The 23475-nt window shown below is 49.6% G+C and overlaps 1 protein-coding gene across 1 annotated transcript; it reads right to left on the bottom strand.

Moving 5' to 3' along the window:
- Positions 1–12520: 12520 nt before the first annotated feature.
- Positions 12521–13792, bottom strand: FOXE3 (forkhead box E3). The gene has a single exon (XM_058304720.1). The coding sequence runs from the start codon at positions 13790–13792 to the stop codon at positions 12521–12523; it is 1272 nt and encodes a 423-aa protein (XP_058160703.1).
- Positions 13793–23475: the final 9683 nt, after the last annotated feature.

Raw genomic sequence — 23475 nt, forward strand, 5'->3', positions numbered from 1 at the left:
TGTCATGGGTTTGTGTGTGTGTGTTTTGCAGGAGGGGTTGCAGGTAAGGATCTGTCTGAGCCTAATTCTAATACAGGAAACACTGGAAGTTATATCCTATAGACACAAAGGGATGGTCTAGAGTTGTTAAGCCTGGAGAATAAAGGGATCAGGGCTGACACAGTTACCATCTCCAAATCTCCCCAGGGCTGTCCTGGGACAGTGCAGCCTGAGTCAAGAGGCCTGGGTTCTAGTCCCAGCCCTGCCCCCGCCTCCATGTGTGACCTCAGACATGACCTGCCCCTCCTAGTACCTCAGTTTCTTCATCTGACAAATAAGAAGTGCATCCCCATTATGCATTATTGTTCTGTAAGCCCACACCTCTTTTAAAAAAAAGAAAGAAATGCATCTCCTATCGCCGTCTACCCCATGGGGATACAGGGAAAATCATAGTTGATGATGGATGTGAAGCTTTTTGCAAACTGAAAGATGTCCAATAACGTCCAGCACTAATTTAGCACTTACTTTACATATATTAACTCATGACAGCTTTATGAGTTAAGTGTTATTGCTATCAATTCCATTTGACAAATGAGGAGGACACTAATATTGAAGGCCAGGTGACTTGGCCAAGGACACAGAGCCAGCCTGTGGCAGAGCCTGGTTCTGGACCAGGACAGTGTGGCTCCAGAATTAGGGCTCTTAGCCATTATGGTCTATCTGCAATTCCAAATGTGAGCAGTTGCCATTCACAGCAAGTCATCATGTTATACTGCATGTAACGTGCTCGTCCCCGCTTAGGTCAGCCCTGCGTGGCGCCATCTGCTACATGAGCTGACATCACAGGTCTGGGCCAACTCAGAGGTTCCCAGGCTGCTAAGGGCCTTGCTCCCAGCCATGGGGTTTGACTCCCTTTTAGTCACACGCACGCCTCTCACAAGGGGCTCTGTTTGATCTTCCCTTGTCTGCTTCCTCCCACGACACTGGGGCCACTAAGATTTGGGGGATTAGGGGCAATGAAAGCGAAAATCCAAGGCAGGGGAGGAACAGATCTTAGAACATGATCCTATGGTTGGAAGAAAGGAGTCACAATTGGGGCCCCCGCGGGGAAGGTGGGAAGGGGAGACAGTGATGTTTGACGGGAGGCCTGGGGTCCAAAGAGGGAGCACCTTGCACCTGCCACTGACGCTCAGGGTTTGGGGGCCGGAAGCGAGGAGGCGCCATCACCCTGGGCAGACTGATGGCCAAGCCACAGACCCCACCCACAGTGGGTATGGCAAGCACCCAGGCTTCCCAGACCCAGTGGCCAGAACACCTGGCGAGGGGCCTGGGAGAGACTGATGGGAAGGCCACCAGGAAGGAGGCAGTAAGATCTGAGAAGGTGAGATTCTGATCATGGTCACCAAGGTTCCTTTGAGAAATAAACAGCAACAACTGCCCAAAGAACCAGTGGCCCACATAGGGAGCTTGGTGTCCTGACAAGGCTGCATGGACATTCAGTTCTACAATTTTTTTAATTTTTGTTTTTATTTTTTGAGATACCTGGGCAGGGGATTGAGCCCAGGACATTGTACGTGGGAAGCTGGTGCTCAACAAGTGAGCCACATCAGCTCCCCTGAGCTGGTTTTTTCATTTGTTTGCCTGTTTGTTTTTGTTTTTAGGAAGCACCGGTGATCGATGTGGGAGCTCAACTACTTGAGCCACATGGGCTCCCCCTACAAATTTTTCCTGCAGATACACCTGCACACGTGTGATATGATATACATGCAGTACTGTTGGAATGTCCATAGGTTAGAAACAATGTCAGTGTCCCTCAACAGGCGTCTGGTTAAGCATACAGAACCGTATGCTGTGCAAAGTAGAACACAGAAGTTCTTTAAGTGTTGGTCTAGAAAGAGCTTCAAAAAAAAAAAATCAAGATTCAGAACAGTGTAAACATTATGCTTCTTGTTAGGATTTTAAAAAGGAGAAAATAATGTATATGTATATTGGTATCTAGAAGGATAAATTTAAAAAATAATAACTGATTATCTGTTGGGGTAAATGGGGAACAAGGCCAGGTGACAAACTTTTCACCAAATACTTTTTACATGTTTTTAGAGCTAAGTGTATGTATACCTATTCAACAATTAAATACTTTAAAAGACACAATGGAATCACTCCAGTAAATTAGGTTGAGTGTGCAGAAGATTAATACAAACCGTTCCTCTGTGCTGAGCACTTTCTATAATCCAATATAAAAGAATGTTTAGGGATCTTGAGTACTGAGGCGGACAGTGTGAAAGTGGAACTTCAGGGGACCTTGGGAGCGTTGGCCTGCCCACTCGTCAGGCATCGAGCAGGTAATTATGCCCTCGAGGACTCCAGACTTTCTACCTCTCCCTCTTGCTCTTGCTCCCGTCCCTCTGTTTTTTGTTTCCTTCCCCTCTTGGTCTCACCTAAATTGCTCTGAAATTAGCTCAAATGTTTTTGCCTCCCCGTCTAACAGGGATTAGGGTGGAGGAAGAGGGAGTTTCGTAGGAGCACGCGCAGTCAGCACTCTCCTCCCCAACCTTCAAAACCCCAGCCCAGAGCTCACCTCCTCCAGGGAGGACCTTCCCTCCCAAAGACCACAAAGTCCCAGCCCCTCCACAATTTGGGAGTCAGCTGGACACCCAAGTTGGGGCCTGTGACCCCCTGCAGTAGGGTCCAGGCCTCTTGTCTCTAATCCTCCTCCGTAGCCCCCTAAGCTCCAAGTCCAGCCTCCAGATAAGGGGCAGCTCAGGCCAGAGCAGTAATGTTAGGTTTAGTGGCCAGGCTGTCCAGAGGGGGGGACGGTGGAGTGGGGAAGTTGCAGGCCCTGCCCTGGGAAGCGCCCGTGGGGCAAGGGAGAAAATCCTCCCCCCTGATCCCATCATCTCAATGGCCTTAGCAGTGACAAAGCCCTTGGGCAGAGCCGGTAGGGGTCGTTCTCCCTGTTTTTCAGAGGAGACTGAGACCGAGGTCAGGGCAGAAGCTCCACTTGGGAAGTGACCGCGGTGACCCAACGGCTCCCTCCTCCTGTAAAGCACTCCATTCTGTCTTCCATCAATATCTGACTCCTCTGGGCAGGGACCGTGTCCGATTCATCCCTGAGTCCTCAGCTGGGGAGGAGCACAGGGCCTGGCACATTCCAGGTGCCTGAGGAGAGTCGTGAATTGCTATGAAGGGCACAAAAAGGAAAGAACTTGTCTAAGTGTTTGGCCCCTGGAACTAGACCTCAGGCTTCCTGCCTTCTAGCCATTTCCCTCTGATAGGACCAATCAATTCTCTGCAGTAGGACAGTTACTGAGAGAAGGGAAGATCTAGAAGGGCTTCCCAAAGAGGTGGGAGCTCCTCTTGCATACCAAACAATTGGATTCCCCGCTGGAGCAAGTGCCTTTCAGCCACCAAAGTCTACCCCAGCTCGAAATAGAATCCAGAATGAATCCTGGTTTCATTCCACTAATTCCCTGCTCAAATCAGGTGTATACATGGTAGCCAACAGGTGGCGCTCTTGTCTCCGCAAAATAGCTTGGGGTGGGGAGAGAGGGGACAAGAAGGGTAGAGGGAAAGGGGAGTCAGTGAGCGACAATGGAGGGGGAGGAAGGGAAGATGCAGACAAGGAAAGAGGAAACTAAGGGGCTGTCATTTGGCTTGAAAGGCTCCTTTCCAGATCAGGACTGTGGTCCTGTGTGTTGGGGGTGGGAGGTATTGGTATAACAGGGAATTTTATTGGAGCCTGGGGTTTTCTGTCGAAGCTTCCACCTCCACTTGCCTCTTCCTCAGAGGAAAGAGAATGATTTTGAAGTCAGGCAGACTAGGAGTCAAGTCCTGAATCAGTCATTTAACAGCTTGTCCTGGGGTAAGTAACTTAACCGTTATAAGACCCAATATTATCATCTATATAGTGGAGCTAATGATTATAATAATTCCAGCTTTGCATTTCAGGAATAAACTGTACTTGATCATGTATTTTTTTAATACCCTACCAGATTCAATTTCCTGATACTTTGTAGAAGAACTTTCATATATGAGATTGGTCTTTATTTTGTGTGTGCATCCCTTCCTTGTCAGGTTTTGAATACAGAACTGAATAAAATTGGGATGACTTTCTTTTCTTTTCTGTATTCTGGAGCAATTTAAATAGCTAGAAGAATAGGTTTTACAGAATTCTTCAGTAACACTATTTAGCCTATGTGCCCTCTTTGGGTGCAGTGAAGAAACCATCTCTGATAATGGTTTCTGTTTCTTCTGTGCTAATAGGTTCATTGAGATTTGTTTTCTTCTTAAATCAGTCAAGCCAGACCAGGGGCACTTACCAGAAAGCTTTCAGGGTAGGTATCTGAGGCTGTAGTTAAATGGAAAAGTTTGTGACCTGTCGGGGATAAGAGGATTTGAGCCAAATGGTGATTTTTTTTATAGCTTTGTATAAAGCTTTTCTCCATTGCCACCTCCACCCCCACCAGCTACCACCATTTCCTGCCTGAATTAGTTCAGTAGCCTCTTAACTGATCTCTTCACCTCACTCCAGGTCCCCTCTAGGTTCATCTCCAGGCCATATTTGGTGCTATGAAATTGCCTCTGAGTGCAAGTTTGGCTACATCCTATGGCTTTTGTTATATACTATTCTCACATTTATTAATTTCTAAATAATCTATAATTTCACTTTCCCCAACCTAAGAATTATTTAGATAAGTATTTAAAAATTGTAAATGCTTAGTTGGGAGGGTCATTTAGTTAAGATGATATTATTGATCTAGAAAGTATTCACCCCCGCCTTCACATTAAGAGACCTGTGACCTGCCATTTGTCCTGGGTAGGAGCATATGTCCAAACCTCATGGACTTTGGGCTCAGCTTTGTTACATGCTTTGGCCAAAGGAATGTGAGTGGATGTGGAGCAAAAGTTTTAAGAGGCATCGTATTCGATAGCCCAAAAACAGGTATGTCACTTCAACCTCACATCCTGGAATGAGAAGTCATATGAAGCAGAGCCACACCCGGAGAAGGGACCCTGACAACCCACAGCCTACACATAATATGAGTGAAAAATAAACTTTTTGTGTGTGATATGCCACTGAGATTTGGGGGATTGTTTGTTATTGCAGCAAAGCTGTCTAATTCAGGTAGGTTTTGCTTTTGCTATTATTCTTTTATAAGTAATTTGTTGTTGGGTTTGTCTTTTTAGGCCAGTAAAAAGAATTTATTTGGGAAATGGGGGAAAAACAGAGTTTGCTGAGAAATGGGAAAGAAAGATGGAAATACACACCAAGATTTGGTGCAGGCTCCTTGAGACAGAGAGAGTGAGCTCTGCCTTGTGTGGTTACCTTTTAAATTGTTAGTTATTCCTCCCCCTTGCTAATGCTAAGGGGATGGGGCCCAGCTGTTATTGGTTACCCCGCCAATGGTGGGGGCCAACGGTGAAGCCTATTTGGAATATCCAGGGCCAAGGAGAGGTCCATGAAAGAGAAACTGGGATCTCAAGTTTAAACTTAAGAGTAATTTGTATTTTCATGCATAATGTTCAAAGAATATGACCTGTGAAAGTTCTTATTTTTGAAGTACACTTTCAACTTAAGAGTGTTCCACAAACATTTAAAAAGAATGTGAAGGGAAGCGGGCTTGGCCCAGGGGTTAGGGCATCCGTCTACCACATGGGAGGTTCACGGTTCAAACCCCTGGCCTCCTTGACCCATGTGGAGCTGGCCCATGCGCAGTGCTGATGCGTGCAAGGAGTGCCCTGCCACACAGGGGTGTCCCCCAGTAGGGGAGCCCCACATGCAAGGAGTGCACCCCGTAAGGAGAGCCGCCCAGCACGAAAGGAAGTGCAGCCTGCCCAGGAATGGTGTCACACACACAGAGAGTCAACACAGCAAGAAGACGCAACCAAAAGAAACACAGATTCCTGTGCCGCTGACAACAACAGAAGCAGACAAAGAACATGCAGCAAATAGACACAGAGAACAGACAACCGGGGCAGGGGGTGAGGGAGAAATAAATAAATAAATCTTTAAAAAAAATAAAATAAAATAAAAAATAAAAAGAATGTGAAATCTCATATTTTAAGTAGAAGAGTATAATGTAATTATATTATTATATAATTGCATTTTTTAAATGCTGTCATAATATTTCTCAAATATGTTGAAGGAAAAAGTCTTATAGAGCCAAGAATCTATGAAAACTTTTGAATTTTGTGTTTTCATTGCAATAAAATTTAAAAACATTCATCTAAGCATTTTCTGGATCACCTAGATGACTTCCTTATAACTTCAGATACCTACTTTGAAAACCTGGGGCCGGGGGACACTTCCCTGGTAAGCATCCCTGGTCTAGCTAGATTGATTTAAGGAATAAACAAATCTCAACTGATATTTAGGGTCTTCATTTGCGTTTATTAGCAATGCCAACTTTATAAATCAATGCTGTATTGGGGCCAGGCTGGTAGCATGGCCAGCTCCATGAAAGAATGTTTGCAGTTCCTTCAAAAGAGAAAAGTGGTGGATGAATCCAGTCATCACGTGGCCCAAGGCACGCCAAAAACAAAAGATCTCCCATGGAGGTAGGTGGTGATTTGCTTCATTCCCTGTGTAAAGGACTGAGTTCCGCAAAATAATGATCTTCTTTTACGTTTGATTAATACTATGAATTTGGATTTTTATCTTGTAGCTCTGTTTGTATTTAATTTATAAAAAGCTTTGTTTTACAGTTGTAGAAGAGATACAAGCCTAAGGAAATTATACTTGCACATTCTCAGTGACATTATAATGTAAAATATAAGTCCGTACTGGGGGATCTCAGAATTTTTTCCCTCTGAAAGGAAACTGCTTTAACCTCTTTTGTCTTGCAAAATTCCCCCTGTACTTCTAGGATCTCCCTAGCAATGGGCTCAAAAATTACCCAGTCACTACCATAGAGGGTATTCCTTGTTCCTATTTTTCCTTCCGCCTTCCCTGGTGATGTCCGAAGTCCTGAAAATGGCCTGAAGGAGCTTCTCTCTTGTCATGCTTGCTAGTACCCTTGTCAGGAGTGTCATTTTCCTATGTCCCCAAAGGCCCAATTTACCATGTGCCAGGGTGATGTTGCCTTCTCTCTTGAGCTGGGCCCAAGAGTCTCTCTAACCAGCTCACCATATCCTGGGCCCAAAGCCACCCTTCCTGTGTTCCAAGTCCCCCTAATCAGGAAGCAGTCCCCCTCCCTAGGTTTCTCCTCTCAGCTCTCACTCTCTGATAAGGAACATTCAACAATTCCCCTGTCCTCACCCTCCCTCCAAACTCTATCCACACTCCTGCCATTTCCATGACACTGAGCTACCTTTACAGCTTCTTATTAGCATATACTGAGCCAAGAAGAAAATCTCCCAATCCTCCCTTCCCCAACTCCCCCCAAAAAAGTCTACAAAACACGGTTTTGATTCAAACACTTATACCTAATTCATTGTCAACTTGCATATGTACTGTTACCGGATTTTGTGTAGGTTCTTGACTATGCTGCAGAAATGAATTTCAAGAGCACAGTGGGTGAGTTAGGCCAGTGATTTATTCAGGCAGGAAGGGAGAAGAAATGGGAGAAAATAACAGACATGGGTCCCAGGTGAAGAGGAAGGGGCTGAAAAGTGATAAAGTGGACTGACTGACGGACTACAATTCCCCTTATAGATAATAAATCCCCAGCTTTACTTGCAAGAGGGGGAGAAGGCAGCCAGAATTGGGGTCAAAAGGTAAGAGAGAGAGCATGCGAGGGAGTTCAGGCCTTGCGCCTGCTTTTGAACCATTAATTATTCCACCCCTTTGCTAATGGCAGGGGAGGAGTGCTGGCTGTTTGCTGTTTTGATTGATTACCTCACTCATCAATCCCCCACGAGGGCCCAATGATAAAGTCCTTGGGGACTATCCGGGGCTTCTCCTGGCTTCCAGAGGAAGTCTTGTTCTCAATGGCAGAATCTTGGGGAGGGTCTTCCAGCAGCCATCTTGGGGGTTATTGATGTCCACATGGGCTTCTTGCCAGGTTCCAGATCCATCTATTGATTCCCTGTCTTACTAGCTGGCTTCAGTAGCTTCTCATGCTAAGACCGTCATCTCCATTTTATATATGCAAAGTTTCCCCCAAATTTACCTTGACTAAAACAAGAGAATAAACCAAGAAAAGGGAAGATATGGGATGAGGAAACAGAGGCTCTAACACAGGACAGACGTGAAAGGAATTCCCAGGATGATAGGGAAGGGGAAATTTTAGGTCCACATCTGTGCAGCAGACATAGAGAGCAATCAGTCCACACTGGACCTGGAGGACAGAGGGCTCGAGGGATGCCCTCAAAGGGAAAAGCATCACCAAAAGCAATGCGAGATTTCCTGATGAGCTTGTACCACTGTGCTACTGGAAGGGATGGGAAGATTTAACAGAGGTAAAAAAAAAAGAGCTAAGCAAAGGAACAAGAAATTATTAACTCCAAAACAAATCAAAAGTTGCTCTAAAAAGCAAACAAAAAAAGGAATTTTAATTGTAGTATACTGCTAGCTTATCGGAGAACAATATTTATATGGCAATAATAATGTAAGTGCTAAAAATGAATTTAACCAAAGGTTATAACTGTATTTTGGGTGGGGATGGGAGGAGGTGGAAATTTTAGAAGCAAATCACCATCTATCATAATAGAAAGTTATTCATTACTGTATGGGAGTATAAGCATGGAAATATGGAAATATATTGCAAAAGAAACAAATTTTTTTTTTTTTAAAGATTTATTTATTTTATTTAATTTTCCCCCCTCCCCTGGTTGTCTGTTCTTGGTGTCTATTTGCTGCGTCTTGTTTCTTTGTCCGCTTCTGTTGTCGTCAGCAGCACGGGAAGTGTGGGCGGCACCATTCCTGGGCAGGCTGCTCTTTCTTTTCACGCTGGGCGGCTTTCCTCACGGGCGCACTCCTTGCGCGTGGGGCTCCCCCACGCGGGGGACACCCTTGCGTGGCACGGCACTCCTTGCGCGCATCAGCGCTGCGCATGGCCAGCTCCACACAGGTCAAGGAGGCCCGGGGTTTGAACCGCGGACCTCCCATATGGTAGACGGACGCCCTAACCACTGGGCCAAAGTCCGTTTCCCAAAAGAAACAAATTTGAGTTGAAATTAGATGTGTCTAGAGAACAAAGCAGGGGTCCTGAGAGTGGGACAAGACTTTGATTGCTATTTGACTTGTGAGACTATGTGCTTGTTTCAATTTAATAAAAATTAAAATTAAGAGTTACAAAATGTGTCTTTGGATTAAAGATGACTTGTACATTTCTACAAAAATGAAGTGGGGAGTATTGCCTTGACATTTCTAAAGGGTCCTTTCAAATGATTTTCTCCAAAAAGGGAAGGAGCAATGATATAGAAATTCCACTTGCAGATAAAAAGTGCTTGGTGCTTTTTAAAAGACAGAGTTGGGTTGGGGCTTTTGTTTTGTTCTTTTCAACTTCTACTAAAGTGTCAAAATGACATATATCCTTCCAGACTACGAATTGAGTGTACAAATTGTCTCTAATTTATTTCTGTATTAATTGCAGAGTCCAGCACAGGAACTTGATGTTGTTGAAGAAAGGAAAATAAAAGATTTTTTTAGTAATCTTTTTGATATTCAAGATCCAGGGGCAGAGACCTGCAGAATTCTGAATGGAATTCAGATATCAGGGAACATTTCCCAGCTTCATCCAAGTAAGAAGAGTCCTCCTCCTCCTGGAAATTTCTTGGATTAGGAAGAAATTTATCAGGAGGTGCTCTGAGGCTGGAGGAGCGATGTAGCACCATGTGAAGAAAAATAAAATTTCCATTTTGATTCTTTGTGGTGCTTTAGTCCTTAGAAAGCCTGGATCTTCTGCTACCCAATGAGCACAGGAAGGAGCAGTTTTCTCGTGCCCACATCCGCAAAGGGGAAATAAATATCACCTCTTTCAGCTCTATAACAGGTCACAGGTCAGAATGGATAAGAAGGAGCCTTGGGACCTTTCCAAAATACTGTCAACTCAGTCATTATTCAGTAAGTCATGCACAGTCTTAGACCCTGGGGGTTCATTCTGTAAGTCGGTCAGCAACAATATTAAATGATTATATATCATCAATATAAATGATGGTCTGCTATGTTTGAAGCATATTAGACTGTACCCAGGAAGCAGATTTGGCTCGACTGATAGATCATCCGCCTACCACATGGGAGGTCTAGGGTTCAAACCCAGGGCCTCCTGACCATGTGGTGAACTGGCCCACGCGCAGTGCTGATGCGTGCAAGGAGTGCCATGCCATGCAGGGGTGTCCCCCACATAGGGGAGCCCCACACACACAGAGTGCGCTCTGTAAAGGAGAGCCACCTCGCACGGAAACAAGCACAGCTTGCCCAGCAAGATGACACCACAAAAAGAGACAGATTCTGGGTGCCATTGACAAGAATCCAAGTGGACACAGAAGAACTCACAGTGAATGGACACAGAGAGCAGACAACCGGGGGGGGGGGGGGTGAAGAAATAAATCTTTTTTAAAAAATGAGATTGGACCCTTGCTCTAAGGGGTAACTGACTGGGAGGGGGGCATCTGTTTGGGGCATTTGTACCACACTGTGCTCACCCACCACCCTACCTCCAAATAGGGCCTTCCCAGACTTCCTGTACCTCTCTCCTCTCCTCTCCACCCTACACCACCAACCTAGACCTTGAAAGTCTGGTGTCTAGGAAAGGTACATTAGACACACAAAACCACATTCATCCTGTGCTTGAGCCCCTCCCATTCACTCTTCCTTACCTCTAATCCAGGTTTAATAGGACCAGGAACCTCGGAAACACCCGATGCTTGGTGTTTGTGTCAGCATCAGGCAGCAGAGCAGGGTCGAAGGCCACTCCCGCCCTGACTTCACAGCCTCGGAGCCTCAGCTCAGCGTTGCCCTGTCCTTGGTGCTGGGGACAGTCCTGAGTCGGCTCAGATCCCAGAGCTCACAGTACAGCAGGGGAAGTAAAACAGGGGCAGAGTTGCAGTGCAGAGTCCAGCTCCAGAAGGTCAGACGGGGAGGCGGCTGTTCAGTTCAGCAGCCCCGTCCCTACAATAAGGAGGTTTAACCTTTAAACCCAGCCCCCGCCTTGGTTCCAAGGCTTTGTCCAAAATACTGTGCATACTAATCACCTGGGGGTTTTGTTAAAATGCAGAATCTGGTGATTCATTGGGTCCAGGGAGGGACTTGAGATCTTCTATTTCTAACAAGCTCCCAGGTGATGTTGTAGGTCAATGGACTGCACTTTGAATGCAAGGTTCTACAGCACTTATTTCTCTGAGGAGTGAGTATTGGATTATGTCTCTTTCCCATTGGTCCACAAGCTCCATGAGAGGGGGCCTTGCCCGTTTGCTCACCAGTGTGTAGAACAGTGCTTGGCACATTCGGTAAGTATTTGTTGGCTAAATGAATTAACAGTTGATGCTGGGAGCTGGGAGTAATCCCAAACAGCAGACCACCACCCTCCAGAAATACACACGTGTGCAAACGCACACACACACATCTCATCTCTAGCAGGATCTGGGGTGTCAGTGATGGCATTTTACTCAGCCTACTATGTGCCCAGCTGTGTCTTAATCACTTCCTAATCCCACTTTATGAACCTTTGCCTGATGTCTCACAAAGGCGCAACCCAAGGTCCTGACCAAGAATCACTCATGGACCGTCTCCCCAGATCACTCCCCCAAATTACCCGTCAGCACACCAAACCCAGAGGAAGGCTTCTTTCTTTCATTTTAATTAAACCAGCTTTAATTAAAAAACAATAACCTCGTCAGCCCTAAGTTTTCAGGTAGTGGGGAAGATGAAGAGGCCCAGTATCTCCCTGAAAGTTCAGGAGCCCCTGGTGATACCGTCTCCGAAATCTTGGAGCTGTCCTCAGGCCCTGGAACTGCGCAGCCAGTTGTGTCCATCCGGAATGGGAGCTCTCTCTCCCAGAAAGATAGAGAGCAAAGGGGCAAGTCGGGGGTGGGGAGCAAACTGCGGGGAAATGAAGATAGTAGGGAAACAATGAACCCAGGAGTCTGACTCTCTGACCTTCCTAACCATTCAGGAGAGCTGCTGCGTGATTTACCAAAGAGGAGGAAAGGGAGGGCGGGAGAGAAGCTGGTGGAAGGGAAACTTCCTGTAAACTGTGTTGTATAAACGGTAAGGCCAGGTCATTAGAAGGCTGATAAAGTAAGGAGTCAGCTGAGGAAACGGCTTGAGGTAGAAGGTGAGCTCCCGAAGGCTTGGATCTCACCGGAAAACCCGGAGTGGGAGCTCACTGGTATCGGTCCAGCTCCAAGCAGGGAGCCCATAGACTGAGGGTGGGGGTGGGAAGGGGTTCTGCCCAGATGGGGACTCACAAGTTAAGGGAGAAGAAATGAGGGTTCACAACTGGGGGGGTCATTCCAGTCGGGTGGAAGGATGATGGTACGAGTCTCCCCCGAGGCAGGTGTACTCAGTCCAAGCGGCAGAGAGGGGGACGCTCGCGGGCAGCGCTCGGGCCGCGAGGGAAGGGCCCCGCAGGCGCGCTCCAGCCCTCCGCAAAGAGGCTCACAGGTAGCGCTCCAGCCCCGGCGCGAAGCCCGGCTGCCTCAGGTAGGTCCCCCCGGGGCTGAGCGGACCGAGGGCGGCAACCGGTCCGGCCAAGGCCAAGAGTGGCTCTGCGGGAAGCGGGCCGGGGCCCGGGAGCGTGGGGGGCAGCCCCAGGCGGCCCGGGGCCTGCGTGTAGAGCGGCGGACTGGCGGCCGCGTAGACGCCGGCGGGCGGCGGGGAGGCGGCGGCCGAGCAGGGCGGGAAGGCGGCGCCGGCGGCGGGCGCGGCGCAGCGGGGCGGCTCGGGGGCGCCGAGCCCGGGCGGCTCGGGCTGCAGGCGTACCAGGCTGTCGACGCTGAAGAAGCGCGCGGGAGGCGCCAGCAGCCCGGGGCCGGGCGCGGGGGCTGGCGGCGCGGGCGCGTAGGGCGCGCGGGCGAAGGCGAGCGGCGCGGGCCCCGGCGGCGCGGCGGGCAGGGCGGCGGGCAGCGCGGCGGGCAGGGCGGCGGGCAGGGCGGCGGGCAGCGCGGCGGGCAGCGCGGCGGGCAGGGCGGCGGGCAGGGCGGCGGGCAGGGCGGCGGGCAGCGCGGGCGGCTCGGCGCGCTTGAAGCGCTTGCGGCGCCGCAGGAAGCTGCCGTTGTCGAACATGTCGGCGGCCGCCGGGTCCAGCGTCCAGTAGTTGCCCTTGCCCGGGTTGCCCGGCTCGCGGGGCACCTTGACGAAGCAGTCGTTGAGCGTGAGGTTGTGGCGGATGCTGTTCTGCCACTTGCGCGGGCTGTCGCGGTAGAAGGCGAAGCGCTCGGTGATGAAGCGGTAGATGGCGGCCAGCGGGAGGCGGCGGCCCGGGGCGTGCGCCAGCGCCATGGCGATGAGCGCGATGTACGAGTAGGGCGGCTTCCCGCGCTGCAGGGGCCGCCGCCGCCGCCGCCCCGGGCCGCCCGGGGCCGCCAGGGCCGCCTCCCCCCGGCCGGCGGCCGCCCCCGCGGGCTCCGGCCCCGGCTCGGCCCCGGCGAGCGGCGACGGCGGCGGCCCCGACGGCGCGACCGAGGGCAGGGCGGGGAAGCCGGAGAAAGCGGCGGGCGGGTCCATGTCGCTGCGCCCAGTCGCGGGGATGGGCAGACCTTGCCCAGCGGCTCCGGAGAGCTGGGGCCGCCGAGCGGCCTTATATGGACACCGCTTCCCGACCCCACCAAGGGAAAGGGCTCGGCCCTCAGCCTCGGCTTCCCTGCCGGTCAACGCCTCCCCCCTAATTAGCTCTCCCAATCCCCCTCCTACGCTCACAGTTCTCCCCATTTCGCCCCTCCCTCGGCCTCATCCCTTTGGGTCAGTCTTTCCCAGACCCAGCTTCATTCCTTCATTTCCATTTGGTGAGCTCCTTCCCCCCCCCCCAAATGCCCCCCCCAAATGCCCCCCCCAAAGCGCCCCCCACCCTACCCCACCGGATTTGATCAGCCCCCTCCCCTTTCCTTCCCATCCTCAAACTCCTCCCCTTTGAGCCAATCCCATCACAAATCCATCCAATTCAGTGCACTCTCCTGGCCCTATCCCCATTTTGCCCCTCTTGGTTAACTCTGGTTCCCTCCATCCTCCTCTCCTTGCCTCCGCCAATTCCTTCTATCCCCAGAGCAGGCCCTGTGGGGGCACAATTGAGGGCTGTCTTGCCAGCCCTTTGGGACCTGGCGGTGTGTCTGGTCAGGGAGGCGCCAGCCCACCTTGGACATTAGGGAACCTGGGATGAGGATATGGAGATGGGTAAGGAGAGGGAGGTGGGCTTTGTCCCAGGGGAGGATGTTCAGTTCCAGATCAGTTACCAACTCCTCTCTCTTCCACCTCTCCTATATGCCTGACCTGTCCAGGCTACATGTGAGCATTCTTTGAAAAAATAAAATCTTGAAAAGTGATCCAACTAGCAGATTTGAGAACAGACCACTTTAAATGGAGGGCCCCAGAAAACCAGAACGTGGAGTTGCCCTTCTCTGGCTGCCTCCTCTCTACACTCTTCCTGTTCTAGAAAGTTGTGTTCTATACACACACACACACACACAGGGAAGATGCACAAAACACAGGCAGGATCACTTTCTGGAATTCCAAGGAGTTGGAACTGGGTTAGAGATCCCCCAAGTGTTTCTGCAGCCTGGGGTCTGAGACAGCTGCTTATTAGGATGGTCATGGACTTGGCAGTTTTTATTTAAAAAACACACCCTGGAAAGAATGTCCACTTATGTGGATGTAAAGAAGACCCAACAGAGTCTAAGTGGGGTGGGATTAAACTTAAAAAAATAAGGAGTAGACCCTGTCTCCTCTCAGAACCACCACCCATACCACCATCCAAATGCAACGCTCCTCTGAGCCTACTTCAGGAAACCTCTTCTCCAAAGCGGCAGGAGAGACTCACCCTGAGCCTGGTTTGGATGGAATGTGAGGATGGGGGAGCCTTGTCTTAAAGGATTCCTGTCTTCTGGACAGGACAACTTGTAGTCTCAGGCAAGATCAAGGGATTTCTAGAGGAGCGGGGCTGGGAGTTAGGTAAGACAAGTGAGCACCTAAGGCACAAAATGTAAAGGGGCGCTCATCCTCAGGGTTGTGTAAGTGCTGGGCCAGCCTCTCTTGCCTCATCCTAATCCCATGTCTCTGGGTACAGGTGACCAAAGCTACCTAACAGGCCTGTGGCTGTTCAAAAACCATGCTCGGAGCCTGGAGCTCAAGGGTGCTCTCCTGCCCTCAAGCTCTCTCAGCTCCAGTCTTAGCTGATAATATAACAGCCACCATGACTGAGCATTTTGTATATGGTCCACACTTTCCATGCCTTATCTCACTTAAGTCTAAACAACCCTGCAAGGTAGGAACAATTATAATCCCAGTTTTACAGATGACGAAACTAAGGCTCTGAGAGGTTAAATGACTTACCTAACTTCACACAGCTAGTAGGTGGCAGAGCTGGAGTTAAGCCTGGAGTTCAGAGCTTGGGTACCACTGCTCTTTTAAGAACAACATATTTTAAGGCTGGGACATACCAAACAAGATGGCAGCTCACCAAAGAAGAAGGCAAGCAAACAAATGAAGCTGCAGGGAATTCAGCTCCAAGAGTAGAGAGCTTGGGGCTGGTGCCTCATTTGAGCCTCAGTTTCCTCACCTGTCAAATGGAAGTCATAATATCCCCCCTTGGCCTTGTGATGGGATTCAAACAAGGTCATATATAAACGTACCTGGCCTCCCACTGGCACTTGGTAGTAAGAGCTATTTTTTCTACTATACGATCAGTATTTCCAGCGTTAAATCAGGAGGAGAAGGAGAGAGGCAGAGCCAGAGAAGTGATTTCAGAGCCTGCAAGTTTCAAGCAGGTGGAGCAGAATCCTGCAGCCAGCCTCTGGCCCAGAACCAGAACTCACAGGGCCTCAGCCACCGTCTGGCCCACCTTCCCTTAGGGCCGAAGCCCTTTCAAAGTCCCCTATACTGTCACTGTCACACCTTCGGAGAGGTGGATGTGGTGCTTATCACTTCCATGGCAAACTGAAGTTTTCCTATGTTTTTACTTTTCTGTTCTATGCAGAGAGCCCAAGACATAGTACATGTTCAATAAAAGATACTAATGTGCAACTAACTAATCCTGAGGAGGGTGGGCCAAAGGGGATGAGAACCCAGACTTTTCTAATTCTCTGTGCTTGCCTGCCCCACTCCATTGGGCCTGCTTCCTGGAGCCTAGCAGGCCAGTGTCGGGGGGGAGGGGGGGGGACGGGGAGGGGGTCCAAGGGCTAATCTGTGTTTTCAGCGTGGCTGGGCCCTCTTTTCGCAGGCCCTGGGCCAGACGTGATGTGGCTGAGCATCCAGGCATAAGACGGCCAGTGAAGGCGGCCCCTTTCTCATGGGGCTGGATTCCAGGCGGCCCAGCGTCTGAGTGGAAGCCCTGGGGCGGGAGGAACACAGTAGCTGGGCTGGGCAGCCCTTTGTCTGGCAGTGCTGGGTGGATATGCGGGTTGGCAGGAGGGATTAATGGCCAGGGACTGGCCCTGCGGCTGGCCTTCCCGCTGCCCTTTGGGGCCAAAGGCCCAGGTCAGGGCACTCAGCATCGATGGCTCTCCAGATAGGAGTGGAAATTCCCACCCTTGTCCAAAGCTGTTAGCATTATTCCCCAAGGCTCCCTGCCCCCAGTTCTGCAGAGGCATCACTAGTCTAGACCGGCTTCAAGGCCTGCAGCAGAGGAAAGGGTGCTGCGACTTTTAGGTCCCGGCCCCAAGATTCTCAGCTTCTCTAGGAAGGCCCCATGGTTGCCCCTCCAAGGTCTGGAGAGAACGAGCTTTGTTAACTTCAGGAGGGTCCAGAGGGCTAGGCTCAGCTGTCCCCAGACCCCATGAGGCTTCCTGAGAGATTCCTCAAACACCTCTAGTTGAGAACACCCCAGAGCCATTTCTTGTCAAAACCCCCATCAGTGTCTACAGATCCCATAACATAGGGGCTTCTCAGGATCCAATGGCAATCCCGGAGATACCCCCACAGCCTACCTCATCTCTGCCACCCAAAACTTGCACCTGGAGTGAGCGCTTCCCAGGATACTGGTCAGTCCTCAGGAACCTGGGCAGGCAGTTCCCACCTGGCAGTGGGAGACCTTGCATCTCATCTGGTGAGGTCCTTTCTGCCCAGTCTACGCCTGAACTAGTGATGAAAGCAGCTGCCCCAGCCTTACCTGCAGGGCTCACTTGGCTAAGAGACGGGTACAATACAAGCCTGACTTTGGTGAGAGCATCAGGGAATAACTAACCTAGGAGGAAGATGCCCCTCTTTGTGAGTTTTCATCCCTCAAGCTCTTTCATTCAGCACGTCCTAAGGATGCTTAGTCTGTGTCCAGCCAGCCCTGGGTGCTGGTTCAGAGTGATGAGTCAGACTGTTCTCTGCCTTCACTGGGCTTAGGAGGAGGTAGCCAAGCAGACACTTCCCACACAGGGCAGTCAGTGGGATGCAGACAAAGTAAGGAGCTCCCTCAGCCTGGGGACGTCCAGAAGGCCTCCCAGAGGGGCAAAGCCACAGCTGGCCAGGTGGGGAAGGCCTGGGGCTGGAGTAGAGGCTCATTCTCTGTGCCCCCAAATCTCCATCACCGCACTTATTTTATTGTGTTATCATGACCTCTTTACGTGTCTGTCTCCCCCACTATACTTTGTCTATACTGGGGACAGGTACAGTGTTCCACTCATCTTTGGATCCTCACCACTCAGTATAGTGCCTAGCACAAGTTGATGATCAATAAATATGTGCTGAATGGCTGGAAGGATGGCTGGTTACCAGGCCGAGGACGCTCCAGGTGCAACATTCTGAGGCAAAAGCGTTTGGTCCATTCTGGGATGCACGAGACTTTCAGTGTTCTTCTGAGGGTTAAATGAGCTAATATATGTAAAGTTCTTAGAGCAACGGCTGGTATGTCTCAATGCTGTGTAAGTGTTAGCTGTGGTTTTTGTGTTTGTTGTTACTATTATAATTACTGTGGCTGGTGTACAGTGTCAAGGGACTGTGACAAGGCAGGCAGATGGGCCCGACGACTTTATGGCTAGGCTATGGCGCTTGGATCTTTCTAGAGATAATAAGGAGCCTTTGAAAAGTTTTCATCAGGGGAGTGACATGATCAGATTTCTTGTTTAGATCACTCAGTGCAGCAGAGAATAGACTAGAGAATAGACTAGAGCAGTCCAGAAACTGCTGGCACCCTCAAATCCTTTCTCCCCATCTCCGACCATCTCCACTCACCGGAACCTGTCAGTTCTCCTCAGAAATTCTTAAATCCATTCTCTCCTCTTGCTCCTCTGCCTCGGCGCTTGTTGGGGCCAATATCACTTCCAATGCTGCTGACTGCAGCAGCCTCCTAGCTGATCTCCTTTCCTCCCCTCCTGTCGGTTCAGATTTCTTCTCTACTCAGCAGCCAGAGAACTATCTCATCCTGTGGCCCCTGCTCAGATGCCTTCAGGGGCTCCCATGGCCCTTAGGAGTGGGACAAAATCGTTGATATGGATGGTAGGTGCCTAATTTCTCACCAGTCCGTCTCTGCCCTGCTCCCCATTCCCCTCCACCACGCACACACGCGTTGTGTACTGAGCCAAACAGAGTTACTCTCAGCTAAAGGGCCAGGTCCTCCCGCACCCAGCCTTTGCTAATCAAAATCAGTACAACCCACATTGCCAGCTTTAGATATAAATTCAGGCTCATTTAGTGTTTCAACTCTAAGACCTTCATTAGCAAGAAACCCAATCTTTCCTTCTGACAAACTCCACCTTCAAATCGTCAAAACAAACAAAAACCCTGAGGGTTTTCCCAACCAGAGCAGAGAGGGAATTAAGGGCTTTCCACTTTGGCCCCTCTGCCAGGAAGGCTCTTACTTCCCTAACTTCCCTAATTGCCTAAGAATTTCTACTTGTCCTTTGAGAATCATTCACAGAGCACGTCTTCTACATCTCGATTTCTCCTTGCTTTCTCCTTCTCCAGGCAAAATGACAGCTGATGCCTTGGGAGCATGTAGAGGCTTCCACCCATGCGCCAGGTCTGCAGACCGGGAGCAGCTCCAGGCCAGAACTATGCTCAGCTTCATCCTCCTACCCCTAGAACAGACTGCCGCTGGCAGCTCAGTGAGCATTTGTTGAGTGACTTGACCTTACTGAATTGAAGGAAGGAAGGAAGGGAGAGAGGGGGAAGGGAGGAATGGATGGATAGATGGCAAAATGAATGAATGAATGAATGAAAATGACCACACGTATCTGGAAAGGCAAAGGGTCCCAGTGTCTGATTTCCCTCTAGGAAGCTGCCTCTTGCCCTCACTGTCTCCCTGCTCAGCTCTTAAACTGAGACCCCCCACGTGGTCCTTGCTTCAGCAGGGTCCAGACTCAGCTCAGGCTCAGACAATGTTGGCTCAACCCTGAGGGTGTAATTCCAGCCTCTCCTAAACCACACAACTGGCATCTGAAGTATGTTCTGTGTCTTTTCAGGCTTTCAGCATTCTGACATCTACTTCGCCCCTGCACCCTAGGCAATCCCAATGCTCCCAGGTCTCCCTGTTTCTCATATTCAGGGAAGCTGCAGGGGAGTGGTGCTCTCAGCCAAGGAAACCCAAGCTGGGGAAGAGTGAATCTGAAGCCACCCTCATTTGCAGTGTGATCCTATGCAAGTTGCACAACCCCTATGGCCCCACATTAGGCACATAAACCCCTAGTGCCCAAAGAACTCTAAGATGATCTAGGCTAGTGAGCGCAACCTGAAGGCCCCTTAGCTAAATAAAGCAAGGCATCTGGGAACCAGGTGACCTCAGAGCTGTGTATAAATGGGATGCACAATGTGTCTCGCACACACAGTATGAATGCTTTCCCAATGGATGTAGATGCTGCAATTGGTAAATTGAACCACATTTAAAGCTTTGCAGTTGTTTTTGTTTTTGTCATTATGATTTTAATCCATCAATGATACTAAAAATGCAACTACTATCGTATGGGGTAGCTGAGAGACATATTTTTAATCCTCATTCTTAAACTACTGTCCTAGACCAATATGTCTTCTCTACAGTTTTAAACATTGAGGTCCAGAAAGGGTGGAGACTTGCCTAAAGTCCCAAAACAAATCACTGCAGAGCCAAAAATGGAGCCCAGGGCTCTGACTCCCCAGCTGCTGCTTCTCTGCATGTGTTCAACAGTATTTATTAAGCACCTGCTTTGTGGCAGAATCTATACCAGGCACTCAGGGGTTGACATTCAGGCAGGAGATAGATTTATGCAGGGAAAGAGACATTGAACAAAAATTTATCCATCCAATGACTCATATCATTGAATAACCACTGCATTTGCGATGTAAACAAGGGACTGGAGGATGCTTTCAGCTTCAAGTAACAGGAAACCTCAGCTCAAACTGATTTAAACTGAAAGGCAATATATTTTCTCTCCAGGAAGAAGGTCAGAGGTAGGATGTCGTTGGGGCTTTGGCTCCACTTTTCTGATCTTCTTTTGGCTTTCTTATCCTTCCTGAATTGGCTCTATCTACAAGCTAGCAACAGGATAATTGTAGCACCCAGAACTATAACACCTAAGTTCCAAGTACCCAGAAAAATAAAAATAAAGGTTATCTCTTTCTACACTTGTTTCTTAGGAGAGGAAAGCCTCCCCATTCCATACCCCTCCCCTCAATTTCTCTTCAGCTCTTATTGGTCAGAATTGAATCCCTTGTTCATTTCCTTTTTTTTTTTATGATTATTATTTTTTATTTGTTTCTCCCCACCCCTTCATTGTTTGAGCTTGCTGTGTGCTGTTTCTTTAGGAGGCACCAGGCACTGAACCCGGGATCTCCAATGTTGAAGGGATATACCTAATCACTTGAGCCATCTTCATTCCCTGTTTTATTGTGTCTCTCATTATGTTTTTTCTTCTTGTGTCTCTTGTTGCATCATCTTGTTGTGCCTGCCTGTCACTCCAGCATGCTGTCTTCTTTAAGAAGCACCAGGAACTGAACCACAGACCTCCCACGTGGTAGGCAGGAGCTCAGTTGCCTGAGCAACATCTGCTTCCCCCTTGTTCATTTCTAACCAATCACTGGCCAGGAGGAATGAATTACACTTTTGACTAGGACTAATCAGAACCCCCCTATTTCTGGAACTGGGGATGGGTCGCCTTCCCATAAAGCAGGTTGCTGTGTGGAAGAAGGTAGATACTGAAAAAATCAAGGTTCCTTTAGGAAGGAGGAAGAGGAGCCCTCAACAATGTCTGCTAAGAAGAGTAAAGAAAGAAATGGGGAAACGGACTTTGGCCCAGTGGTTAGGGCGTCCATCTACCATATGGGAGGTCCGTGGTTCAAACCCCGGGCCTCCTTGACCCGTGTGGAGCTGGCCATGCGCAGCGCTGATGCGCGCAAGGAGTGCCGTGCCACGCAAGGGTGTCCCCCGCGTGGGGGAGCCCACGCGCAAGGAGTGCACCCGTGAGGAGAGCCGCCCAGCGTGAAAAGAAAGAGCAGCCTGCCCAGGAATGGCGCCGCCCACACTTCCCGTGCCGCTGACAACAGAAGCGGACAAAGAAACAAGACGCAGCAAATAGACACCAAGAACAGACAACCAGGGGAGGGGGGGAAATTAAATAAATAAATAAATCTTTAAAAAAAAAAAAAAAAAAAAAAAGAAAGAAATGGATGTGGCTCAAGCAATTGGGCTCCTGTCTACTATATGGAGGGTCCTGGGTACGGTTCCCGGGCCTCCTGGTGAAAGTGAACTGACCCATGTGGCACAGAGAGCTGGAACAACAAGATGATGCAACAAAAAAGAGATACAGAGGAAAGACAGTGAGAGACACACACATACACACACACAAACCCAGGGAGGTAAGGTGGCTTAAGCAATTAAGAGCCTCTCTCCCATGTCAAAAGGTCCCGGGATCGGTTCCTGGTGTCTTCTAAAGAGAAGACGAGAAGAAAAGACAAGCAGACACAGAAGAACACACAGCAAATGGACCCAAAGAGCAGAAAGTGAGCACAACTGGCAAGGGGGGTGGGGGGAATAAATAATAATTTTTTAAAAAAGATGAGTGAGGAGAGGAAGATGGAAGGCCTGGCTAGAGTCCACTAACAACTTCTGTAGAACACGTGCCTCTCTGCCTTATATGATGAGCTGCTCACATGTGTCTGCCTCCCCTATTCGGCTCTCACCTCCTGGGATGGGAAGGGCTGGGTCTCATCAGCTTGTGGATCCAGGCAGAGGGGTGACAGAAGAGGATGGGAATGAAGAGAAGTGATTAGAAAAGACAGCTTTTCCACAGGAGGAAGCACTGGCTCCCATCTGCAAAGTGTTCAGGCAGGGGCCAGGTGATAGTACCCTGGGAAAGAGCACGTGCCCTGGGGACCTTGCCCTCCTTGAGCCTCAGTCTCTCCTAAAGGAACTAGAGGTGGGTGTTCTCAGTCTCTAGTAACATTCACCTCCCACAAACTGTTAAGTCTCTCACACCTTGGATGTGGTTAAATGGAGACGAGTTAGGAAGAGGGAGACTTGGGCAGATAGAAAGACAAGAAGGGTATGCTAGGAAGCGGATGTGGCTCAAGTGATCGAGTTTCCACCTACCATATGGGAGGACCTAGGTTCAATCCCTGGGGTTTCCTTGTGAAAATAAAAAGAAGAGAAAGCGTGCCCATGTGGCAAGCCCGTGCCTGCATGGTAAGCCAGTGTCCACACAAGTGCCTGCGTGATAACCCAGTGCCCCGTGCAAGTGAGTCACGCAGCGAGATGATGACTCATCAAAAGAGAGACAAGCAGAGGAGAGTCAAGTTGAAGCATGCAGAAACCAGGAACTGAAGTGGCACAATTAACAGGGAACCTCTCTCCCCACCAGAGGTCTCCAGGATCAAATCCCTGTGAATCCTAGAGGAGAGAAAATGAGAGGAGAAGACAACACAGCAAAAACAGCAGGGCTGGAGAAGGAAGGGGGGTGTGCCGAAACAAGCTCCGACCGGCTTGTGAGAGCAGACTCGGCTCATCTTATTCCTGCTCTTCCTGTGATATCGTGGTGACAGTTTGAAATCAGCCACAGTGAGAGTAGTTCCACCATAGAAATTGGCAAAAATGACAGAGCTGGGCTTTCTGCCTTCCAACTCAAGATCCAGTTGTTAAGATTCTTGGTAAGATTCCAATGAGTAAAGTAATGAAGACCAGACATGACTGAGACTGCCCTGTGTGGCCAAGTCAGGAGGCTCCAGGGAGGGTGGGCCTGGAGGACCAGGACCCTGTGAGAAGGCCTCTGAGGGAGGGGGTGGGCACTTCCCTGTGCTCTCTCTGGGACCACCTAGGCTCGCATTCCTGGGGCCCTGTGTCTGTGCCCAGCACTGGGCCAGAGCTTTAGAGAACATCACTAATCTTCTCCGGCTCCAAGTCAGGCCCAACCCTCCCCATTTTACCCTGAGTCCTAAAAGAGACATACCATTTGCTTCAGTAGTCCCCTTCATTGAATTCATCTTGAGGGAACAAGCAGAAATATGCTCAA

This window comes from Dasypus novemcinctus, chromosome 9 (genome assembly GCF_030445035.2).
Source record: "Dasypus novemcinctus isolate mDasNov1 chromosome 9, mDasNov1.1.hap2, whole genome shotgun sequence".
NCBI lineage: Eukaryota > Metazoa > Chordata > Mammalia > Cingulata > Dasypodidae > Dasypus > Dasypus novemcinctus.